The 10,785-nt window shown below is 37.5% G+C and overlaps 2 protein-coding genes across 7 annotated transcripts in view; both read left to right on the top strand.

Annotated features, from left to right (window-relative positions):
• Window positions 1–844: 844 nt before the first annotated feature.
• Window positions 845–7,036, top strand: EMB2794 (Tetratricopeptide repeat (TPR)-like superfamily protein). 3 transcript variants are annotated; one of them, XM_021437106.1, is made up of 5 exons: window positions 845–3,536; window positions 4,427–4,496; window positions 5,062–5,811; window positions 6,237–6,337; window positions 6,639–7,036. In XM_021437106.1, the coding sequence occupies exon 1, from the start codon at window positions 932–934 to the stop codon at window positions 3,269–3,271; it is 2,340 nt and encodes a 779-aa protein (XP_021292781.1). In that variant the 5' UTR covers window positions 845–931; the 3' UTR covers window positions 3,272–3,536; window positions 4,427–4,496; window positions 5,062–5,811; window positions 6,237–6,337; window positions 6,639–7,036. The 3 variants fall into 3 exon arrangements, with proteins under 3 accessions (XP_021292781.1, XP_021292782.1, XP_021292780.1); XM_021437107.1 differs by having other exon boundaries at window positions 5,062–5,986; XM_021437105.1 differs by having other exon boundaries at window positions 5,062–6,337.
• Window positions 7,037–7,159: 123 nt separating this feature from the next.
• Window positions 7,160–10,785, top strand: part of LOC110423633 (PPR containing protein) — a 6,790-nt gene continuing 3,164 nt past the window's right edge. Inside the window, exons 1-7 of one of the 4 annotated variants that reach the window (XM_021437917.1) lie at window positions 7,160–7,295; window positions 7,468–7,666; window positions 7,751–7,877; window positions 8,320–8,667; window positions 8,756–8,918; window positions 10,090–10,213; window positions 10,617–10,682. In XM_021437917.1, coding sequence (XP_021293592.1) covers window positions 7,505–7,666; window positions 7,751–7,877; window positions 8,320–8,667; window positions 8,756–8,918; window positions 10,090–10,213; window positions 10,617–10,682 — 990 coding nt within the window. In that variant the 5' untranslated portion in view covers window positions 7,160–7,295; window positions 7,468–7,504. Of the gene's footprint in view, window positions 7,296–7,354; window positions 7,671–7,750; window positions 7,878–8,319; window positions 8,668–8,755; window positions 8,919–10,089; window positions 10,214–10,616; window positions 10,683–10,785 lie in introns of those variants that run through there. The other 3 variants (XM_021437919.1, XM_021437918.2, XM_021437920.2) reach the window with 3 other exon arrangements.

Raw genomic sequence — 10,785 nt, 5'->3', positions numbered from 1 at the left:
TGGCAGTGTCAAGCCGAATGCTGCAAGTGACCGGTTAGTACCTAAACTTGCTTGCCTGGTACCTGATGCAACCTTTGATGTGGCCCAGACTCGTTATCCTTTTATGTTAGAATCTTGAACCAGCAAAGACAAAAACGATCCTTTTCATAGAGAGAAAGGCAAGTGGAATAGCTACTTTGCACTTTATATGCCAAAACCATCTCATCCCACGTGGCAATCGGCAAATGGTGAGATTCCCATGGCTTTTGAATTTGATTGGCATAAGGGCTTCTCCAGTCCTTCAATTTTCAGGCTCCCTTCGTAGGATTATGTATGTCAAAACATCATTTTAACGAAAAGAAACATGTCTAAGGTACAAAAGTATGTGTTCCTGATGGTGGAATTCTTAACCTCTCAAAAGCAATTTCATGGTTCGATTTAATTATCCTTATTGAAATCAAATCAAACCAACACATGGATATCTATATAAAACCATATAAGATTAGATTATACTGTTAACTTAATCTTTTACATCATCAAGTAACATATATCTTTAATTAAGCAAATCATTAAAGTGGCTGCATAATTAATTATGCAAGTAAATTTACCATAACTTAATATCTATACTATATATAAAAGAAATCCCCAACAGAGTTTTCAAATTTGGTCACACGAAGGTTTTAAGAGGGATTGTGAAGCTTGAATAAAATTTCTAACAAGACTCTCAAATTTTGCCACATGGACCTAGAGGAGGGAAGCTGTGATTTGTTTGTTGGAGCGGGCCGAGACACTGAGGCCCAAAATCTCATCAGCAACAGCCTACGGTCAATCATCCATAGACCTACCCCTTCTGTACAGTGTTAAACCCTAACGTTAGACAAAACCAAGAAAACCGCACTTCTTACCTCAACCTTGTACAAATTTGTTCAAGAATGCGATCTCAGCTTCGAAAATGAAGCTAATCTCAGCGGCTTTAAGTTTCTTCACAAAAATGCTTTTATCTCTTCGCAGTCTCTTCCACATCAACCGCAGAATCCCTGTCTGTTTCCGAGTAAGCCACCCTTTTCCTCTCTTTCAAAACTCTCGACCGCTCAACTTTTTCCCACCTTCAAATAACTCTATTATTGTTTGCCCTTTTGTTTTATTCACTAATTTTTTCTACATGATAAAGTTCCCATTTGGGACAAAATGTAATAGTAATACCCATATTTTCCTAGATGATTTTAATAGGGAATCCATGCGTAAAATCATTCAACAAGACCAGTGGAATGACCCAAAGATTGCAACTTTGTTTGATTCAAGCTTGTCACCCATTTGGGTTTCTAAGATTTTGGTTGGTTTAAAGCAGGAGCCTAAATTGGCATTGAAATTCTTCAGATGGGCGAAAACCCATAAAGGGTTCGGCCATACAAGTGAATCTTATTGTATATTAGTTCACATTTTGTTTTATGGTAGAATGTATTCTGATGCTAGTGCTATCCTTAAGGAATTCATTTTGTTGAGACAGAGGGTAGTCTTGCCGGGTTGTGATTTTTTTGATGTTTTGTGGTCTACAAGGAATGTTTGCCGATATGGATTTGGGGTGTTTGATGCTTTGTTTAGTGTTTTGGTTGATTTGGGAATGCTTGAGGAGGCTAGCCAATGTTTTTCAAAAATGAAGAGGTACAGGGTTTTGCCTAAAGTTCGTTCTTGTAATGCTCTTTTGCATAGGCTTTCTAAGGCAGGGAGGAGGGATCAATCTAGGAGGTTTTTTGAGGAAATGATTGGGGCTGGGGTTGCTCCATCAGTATTCACATACAATATACTGATAGATTATATGTGTAAAGAAGGGGAATTGGATACTGCAAGAATGTTATTTGGACAAATGAAACAGACTGGCTTAACTCCGGATATTGTCACATATAACTCCCTTATTGATGGATATGGAAAGGTTGGATTATTGGATGAAATGATTTTCTTATTTGAAGAGATGAAGAGTGTAGAGTGTGCGCCTGATATAATTACATACAATGCCTTAATAAACTGTTTTTGCAAATTTCAGAGGATGCTTCAGGCTTTTGAGTTTTTTCGTGAAATGAGGAATAAGGGGTTGAAACCAAATGTTGTAACTTATAGCACATTAATTGATGCTTTTTGCAAGGAAGGGATGATGCAACAAGGGATTAAATTTTTAGTTGATATGAGACGGGTTGGTCTTTTACCTAATGCGTTCACATATACTTCTTTAATTGATGCAAATTGTAAAGCTGGCAGTCTAACCGAAGCATTGAAGCTAGCTAATGAGATGTTGCAGGAAAATGTTGACTTGAACATTGTTACATATACAACTATAATTGATGGCCTTTGTGAAGCAGGGCAAACAAAGGAAGCAGAGGAAATTTTTAGGGCAATGCTGAAAGCTGGATTAACACCTAATGTGCACATTTATACTGCCCTTGCTCATGGCTACATGAAAGTTAAAAAGATGGAGCATGCCTTGAATCTATTGAAAGAAATGAAGGAGATAAGCATTAAACCTGATCTGTTGCTGTATGGAACTATCATTTGGGGCCTATGCAATCAGGATAAGATTGAAGAAACTAAAGTTGTCATGAGTGAAATGAAGGAATCCAGACTGAGTTCAAACCCTGTCATATACACTACAGTCATGGATTCTTATTTTAAGGCTGGTAAAACCACCGAGGCATTGAATCTGCTAGAAGAAATGTGGGACCTGGGCATTGAAGTTACAGTTGTGACTTTTTGTGTATTGGTTGATGGTTTGTGCAAAACAGGATTGGTCCTGGAGGCAATTAATTATTTCAATAGAATGCCAGAGTTCAATTTGCAACCTAACGTCGCAGTTTATACGGTATTAATTGATGGCCTTTGTAAGAATAATTTCGTTCAAGCAGCCAAAAATATGTTTGATGATATGCTAAGCAAAAATTTGGTTCCAGATAAAACTGCTTACACTGCTTTGATAGATGGGAATTTAAAGCATGGAAATTTTCAAGTAGCTTTGAATTTGCGGAATGAAATGATTGAAATGGGCATGGAGCTTGATTTGCCGGGTTACACTTCCCTTGTTTGGGGTTTATGCCAATGTGGTCAGTTACAGCAAGCAAGAAAATTTCTGGATGAGATGATCAGGAAGCATATCCTTCCTGATGAGATTCTTTGCATTGGTGTATTAAGGAAGTGCTATGAGCTAGGACATGTTGATGAAGCCATTGAATTGCAAAATGAAATGGCTAAGAGGGGTTTAATCACTAGGCCCATCCATTATGCAGTTCCAAGTGTACAGCCATGAGGTCTAATTGTTTAGTCATCCACAATTTAGTCAAGCTGTGTGGAAAATCTGAATCAGAGGGCAGAGATCTGCCATGATAAAGGATAAGAGCCTGAGGTATACCTTGTAGTGAGGATGCAAACATATATGAGCAGGTTCATTGATAAAGGATGCTTCGAAAGGTCATTATTTTAGTGATGCAAAATCTGCCACCAGAACAGGTCTCATTTTGGAGTAAATTGAACTTTTGGTGCATCATGCTTGCCAGATCAAGTCTTCTATACTGGTGAGTGATAGTGAAAACTGAACTTTTTGGCTTGTTCGATTTATTCTCCTATAAATAGAAACAGTGGGAAATGTGGATCTTATCACTGCTTAGTTTTTTATTAGATGAAATTACAGTATTAAGACTGTCTAGAAAGAAGGATGACCAACCATATTTGTTTCCCATAATCTCCTATATTTGCTTTTATTTCTTATATTATCACGAAATATTGAGAGTGACAGGATTCTTCCTTACTTGGAAGGTTTAAAAGGTTGAGATCATGGTTCTAATATGTAAAAGCAACTAAACATTTCCTGAAAAGATTTGAAAACAGCAACAATCAAATTGTGGCTGCTTGACAATTTAGATGAGTAAGTTAAAAGTATTGTCATTATGTCCGTCTGTATTTGTCTCTCCTTCTAATCCCTGATCCTTTCCATGTGATATGGATTTTTGAGCTGCATACTCATGGCTGTTACCTCCAGGCTCCAATAGTTGTTTTGCACCAATAACTGCCATCTAGTTATGGGCATTTTCTTTTTTTTTTTTCCTTCATGAGCATGCATCTGTAGACTGTTTCTGTTGATTAACTCTTTGTGCACTCACGAGATCTGAATACTAACTATTGATTTCTTGGCAGCCTAAGAGACTTTCTCTGTGTTCACTTAGCTGATTATCATAAAACATTCTCGATGAGATTGTCCCAAAATCCTTTCGTACTGTCTCTAAATTATGTTCCCGTATGTTATTCTATATATGATCTTAGAACATGACCAAACCAACCCCGTTCCCCAGACTAAATGAGAAAGAAAAAAAACCCACAAAGTGATGAATGTTAATGGAGTTTTCTAATGCTTGTTGGGTTCCAAGCTAGAAGGGTGATGTTAATAGTGTTTCTTTTGTCTTAATAGATGTCAAGCCTGAAGGCTGACATGTGAATCAGATGGGTTCTGCAGTCCATTGACGATAATGCTTCTTCAGGTGATTGGCATCTTTACTCTGACAAAAACCTTATCTTTCCCTCTTGAATGAGAGCGTACACAATGTTCTTTTAAATTTTTTGTCAATACTTCTCGGTTTGTATTAATAACTAGTATATATTGTCCTATGTTTTGCACTTGAATGCTTATATCTTTCTCTATTTTTAAATAAACAATTATATATAAAATACAAATGTTTCTGACGTGTAAAGTTTATTGTCTATAAATAAAAGATAATTATAATTAAAAAAAATTATATATAAAAATTTAATGTTTCAATTATATAGAATTGAAATTTTGTAATATTAATATATAAATTATTCAATAGTATTGGAATTAAGAAAAACATTTTTCAATGAAAATCCTTTGATGCAATTAAAATCCTATTTGCAAATTAGATCAACTTTATTAATATTTATGATAAAAAAAATTTCAAATGGTAATTTGGAAATATAATGAACAAATATAACTATTTTCATCAGTCAAAAAATTTTTAACATCCGCGCTTTTATATATATGACACTCAACAAACCTTGTTTACAATGTGCATGTGTTGCGGATCGCAGTTCAGCGCATTGGAGGTGGCCCGAGGGTGTTCCGGTGTGTCTGTATATGGGGGAGTATTGCTGGGAGAGAACCTCCACCGGATAACAGAAGTCAGGTGCAGGGTGTTCAGCAGGGGCGCACAGCACAGGCCCCTGGGCGAGCCGGCCCGCACAGAGCCAGGCAGACTGCGTGCGGGTAGCCCAGGCGTGCCAGCTCGCACAGCAGGGTGCGCGGCACGCAGGCCAGCACAGCATGGGCGCGTGGTACGCAGGCCCGGGGCTAGCTAGCCCGCATAGCAGGGGTGCGTGGTATGCAAGCCTGCACAGCTGGGGCGCGCGGTATGCAGGCCCGCACAGCACCCAAACAGACTGCCTGCGCGCGGTCCAAACCCACCAGTAGGCCCAAAAGATGACACCGGCCTACTACACCAACTCTTTTAATGGCCTGAGCTGCTGGAATTTTGACTTCCCTCCAAAAAATGTCTTGTCACTTTTTTGGAGGGAAAATTAGCTATAAATAGCCCTTGTAAATTGTGTAAAGTAGAACACTTAATACATATTCAGATTTTTCACTCTCAAAAACTCTCCAGCACTCTCTTCTCTTCTCTCTACTTCACTCTTCTACAAGTGTGCTTGTTGGCTTGAGGCCTACTGATTTGCGCGTGCATACTGTTTGGAAACTGTGTGCGTGTGCGTGTGCCAGCTGACCGGAAAGCAGTGTGCTGCGTGTGGGTGTGTTGAGTGCTTGCTGGGCGAGTGCTGAGTACCAAGGTGGGTTTATTTGCATTGCATCTGCATATTGTGTTGTTTCTTGGTCCTTGTGACCTTGAAAATCAGCTGATAGGCATAACTTAGGCTGACTTGGATTCCGATATCGGGATAAGGGTCGAATCCAAGGTCGCACGGTTGGGTGATCTGAAGAACCGTCCCGTGACACATGCTCCTGGTAGAGCTCCCAGTCTGATTTTACATAATTTCATATATGTCACAGGAAGAAACTTTTATGAATTTTTCTTTTATCTTATGTTGAAATGTAAGTAGTTTGATGAGAGTTTGTTGTTTTAGAACGTCAAGGCCTCTTTCATCATTTAAGACATCTTTTTCTCCATTAGCAGTAAGAGTTGCTTTTCAGCTGATCTGTATCATGCTTGCTACCATTGGTTTCATTTTATTAAGTTCTTGTCGACATTGTGTAGGTGAAACTGGAGGTTGATTCTGAGAGAGCATACAGTCTTGTAGTCTGTTTGTCAGAGCAGATAGACAGACTAAGAGCAGATGATGCTGTTCTCTTTATCAGGTAATGTCAAGGAGCAGAAAACTGTTCATTGTTTTGTTTTTTCAGTTCTCAATTCCATGTTTATCGATGAATCATGTATTTGGGTGAATGTCAAAAAATTCGTCAATGCTAATGACATGTTAATGTCAGCCTTACAGGCATGTTGTTGATTACATTTCTTGAATCTCCATTCAAGTTTGTGGCATACAGTTGTAATCTCAAATGAGCCCATAAATTGTGAAATATTAATAACTATAAGATGCATTCATGCCAACTTTCTGTGTGTTTTAAGTAAATAATTTAACTGATGTATTTATTGTAGGAATGAATGAACAATATTCCTTCATTATAATCACTTTGGTTCAAAGCTCCGGCATTATGTGCACAATGGAGACACCCGAGGAGAAAGCTGCCTGCTCGGTAGTTGATTCCACCGGGATGATTTCAGGGGCCTTCTGCTTTGAGCCATTGAGGACATCATACGAAATTAAATCACCAAGATGATTTATATCATTGTTTGGAAATTCTTTTGGATTTGTATTCTTTACATAGTTATGCCAAATTACATTTTAAGTTGTATTTAGTTCCAGATAAGTGTGAATGTGCTTCAAAATAGAGTAAAATTCCACATTTTATGGGTTTTTTTTTTTTTTGTATCAGAATATTTTGTTTGGTTCAATATGGGAAATCCTCTAGTTAATTAAATAAGATTTACCATTATGGGAATTTGTCTTTGGAAAAACAAAGAAAAAGAAACGGTTTTTTTTTTTTTGAAACATCCGAAAACGAAACGTACTTTTATGTTTCGTTAAAAGGAAAAAGGGTTATTCACATCCTTGGCCTAAAAAAAGCCTTGTCATGGAGCGCAAAACGACGGCGCCGAGAGCCAAATGCGCAAAGTAGTAATAAAGGAAAAAAGAGTCAAGCCCTAGTGGTTTGGAAGGAGGTGTGGATAGGGGCAGCGAGGTTTGGGTTTCAGGTATGGTTTCAGGCTTGGTTTTCCTCCTCAGTTTTGTTTTTGTTAAATAGCCGTTAACCCAAAATGTTGGTCTTCCCTCCCCTCCCGCACACTCCAACCAGAAAAATCCCCGAAGTTTTCATACTATGGCTTCCCCCCTGACACACTCTCTCTTTCTCTTTCTCCTTCGCAGCCCAAGACAGCGGAAGAAGAAATTGATGAATTAAAGGATGGGGAGTAGGATTCCAGTTCAACACTACAATAATGCCTTCATCGCTACCTCGCTTCATGATCTCAACACCGTTGATTCTCGCCCTTCTGACATCGACGCCGTTGATGCTGCTGATGCCTTGGATCACCATGATCACGACCACCACGATTCCGCTGCTGTTGTCTGTACACTATCATTGCTACTTCTTTTCTTTTGGGTTTCTGTTTTTTTTTTTAAAATTTTTTTATATTTTTGTTTGTTCCAGGAGTGTATGCATGAATCTTATAGAAATTCTTTACCAATTCACGGCGTTGGAACGGAGGAAGAAGATCGATCTAGCTTAGACAATAGCGACTCTTCCAGAGGAGCTTTCAGTATTTTGACAATTGAAGGTAAAGAAAGAATGAAAAAAGATTAGTTTAATTGTTTAGGCTTTTTATAGTTTTCCGACAAGGGATGGACTTCATTTAATTGTTGATTTTGTTGCGATTTTCAGTTATTTGTTTATTGCTTCCTCACAAGCTGCTATACCTAAAAGCTAATGACTAAAATGCAAAACCAATTCTAACATAATTGTTGTAATAAATGTAAAATCATGCGTTTTATTTATTTATTTACTTTTTGAAATTACGTTTTTGGAATTTTAATTCTTTAAAAAGTATTATTGGTTTTTTATTTTTAATCCAAATTTAGTTTTGGCATTTGGAGCAAATAGCAAGTAGTAAAAGTAAAAAGGCAAACAGGGCCTTTGAAATTGATTAGGAAATTTTGTGAATGGGAGTGGCCTCTTTTTTTTTTTTTTTTATTCTAAAATTCAGTATTTTTAAACCACAGATGTTTCGCCTATTGAATCAGCAAGAGCCAGATTTCTGCAAATCATAGTGGATCATTTTGTTAATGACCATGTGATTGAGGTGGTTGATAATGAGTCATCTGCTGACTATAATACGCAGTCAGGACAAGACAAACTCAATAAGAGAAAGACAAGAGATATACAATACGAGGGCGATCCTAGGTTTGCTTTGCCCTTAATGTATGTTGCCAATCTCTATGAAACTTTAGTTAATGAAGTAAACATAAGGATTGCTTCCTTGAATGGAATTCGCGATAAGACCGTTGGGGTAGCCCTTGAAGCTGCTGGTGGTTTGTACAGAAGGTTGGCTAAAAAATTTCCTAAAAAAGGTAGTGTTCTATTTTCTTTAACACTATGAGGATAATGTCTAATTACATTTTCTTGAAAATGTAATTTGGCCCCTTTAATTGATTATAGGTTCTTGTATATATAAAAGAAGGGAACTTGCAACTTCTCTGGAAACACGGACAAGGTTTCCAGAATTAGTTATACAAGAAGAGAAGCGAGTTCGTTTTGTGGTAGTCAATGGTTTGGATATTGTTGAGAGACCAAATAATGTGCCTATTGAAGATGCTGAGTGGTAAGTTCTTCCTTTGGAATTTGATTTTCTTTGCTTGTGATGTCCTTTCCTCATTTTTTGGCAGCATGGCTCTTCTTTTTTTTTCCTGACTAGTTTATCAGTGCCTTGTGTGTAACTGTTTCTCAATCTCTCATTAGTCTTGTCAAGAACTCAAGATTGCTTTCCCTGTAATCAAAATTCAAAAGTTTTGCTGGATTTCTCATGACATGAGTCACTTGGGTGTATGGAGCAATTTATCTTAATACGAATGGGAGCCCCTCTGTTCTGCACTACTTTGGCATTAGGCTAAGAAACTATTTATGTTGAACTGGGCCCGCTAGCTTTTGGTTGAATATCTTGATCTTCTAGGTGTTATGTCTCATCTTGTTTACTTATTCCTTGGCTACCATGTTATCTTTATCTATAGTTTCTTTCTAATTCACCATTTTTTCCCCCTTTGTTTCCCATGATAGGCCTTTATTTTGTGCTTTGCTGAAGTTCTGCTATGTTATTGTTATTTTCTCAATTGCATGAGGGATGTAACCATGTTGTTTGCCTGTACTGTTGGCTCTTTTATTGCACCAAAATTTCCCCTTCCTTTCCTATCATAGGCTTTTTATCTTAGCTTTGCTGCAGTTCTGCTTTGTTGTTGTTATATTCTTCATTGCATGAGGAAAGTAATCATGTTGTTTTCTTGTTCTGTTGGCACCTGGCTATGTACTAAGTATCTTTATATTGGGTTTCATTTTTGTGCACCACTTTTTTCCCTTCCTTTTCCATCAAGGATTTTACCTTTTAGGTTTGCTGCAGAATCGTTATTTTTATCACCTGGATACTGAATTATCTTTATGTATGGTGCGTTTCATGCACCATGTTTGCTTTTCCTTGCCATTAGAGGCTATAACTTTTGCTTTGCTGCAGTTTTGCATATGTTGTTATTGTTACTTGATTATATGAGCGAAGCTGTTGACTTTTTGGCTGTTATACCATTGCGTGTTGCTTTATTTTCTCCTTAGTCCTCAGGGATAAGTTAGTTTTGCCTATTTGGAGAAATACTGATTTCTTTCCCATGCATTATAGTTTGTTTTATGCCATTCTTAACTCCCGACAAGTGACAACATTTGGACTTTGAGTTTGGGAGACATTTTTTCAATATGCGTTCCTCTCTCTGACTAGGTTTCTATTGCTGAAGGTTTAAACGACTGACAGGTCGGAATGAGGTTTCTATCTCTCCTCAAGACTATAAGTTTTATTCTCCAAGGCACAAGTACAGGCGTTTTCCATCAAACACAGTATCCAGCATCTCTGCGTTGCCTGTAAGATCTGTACCCTCTTTTCCAAGAATAATATGTGTCTCATCTTTGGACAATGTGGTCTAGTTGGATGTTTTCTGGAAATCTAATTTCCTATTTGCATTAGAACTCAGTAGCATTTATGATTGTAGATCCATATTTATAAAGTATGTACATGGACATGAAACCATTTAACACATACCTTAATGGTGCATTAAGTGTTTGAGGATTACATATAACTTTGGGTTTTTTTTTTCTTTCCCCTTCTCCATCTCTCACTGTAAGTTAAATATCTCTTTGTTTGCCCTGTGATGTCAGAAGATTGTATATGATATATAATGAAGCAGTAAAGATATCTTTACTGTAAAACTTAGCAACTAAAGTTGAATGCACAGATATAATGTTGTAATTGTTGTATATTTGGCAGACGTTCTCTGGCACTGATAGTTCTTCTCCAATGTCTACCCCTCAAGGGTTTCACACCGTCAATGAAGTAAGAGCTTCCCTGTGAAATGAGTATATGCTCTTTGCTGTTAGAGTTGTCTGTGCTAGAGTTTCCACATAAACTGCATAAACTTTAGCATGAAAAGAATGTG

The sequence above is a fragment of the Theobroma umbraticum genome, unplaced genomic scaffold (genome assembly GCF_002168275.2).
Source record: "Theobroma umbraticum cultivar Fairchild unplaced genomic scaffold, ASM216827v3 scaffold_20.0, whole genome shotgun sequence".
Classification (NCBI taxonomy): Eukaryota; Viridiplantae; Streptophyta; class Magnoliopsida; order Malvales; family Malvaceae; genus Theobroma; species Theobroma umbraticum.
The sequence above is the reverse complement of the archived record's forward strand: the minus strand, read 5'-3'. Positions and strand labels throughout refer to the sequence as shown.

What these genes read in the sequence shown, in the direction of transcription:
- EMB2794 (XM_021437106.1), top strand. Translation starts at nt 932, where the DNA reads ATGAAGCTAATCTCAGCGGCTTTAAGTTTCTTCACAAAAATGCTTTTA.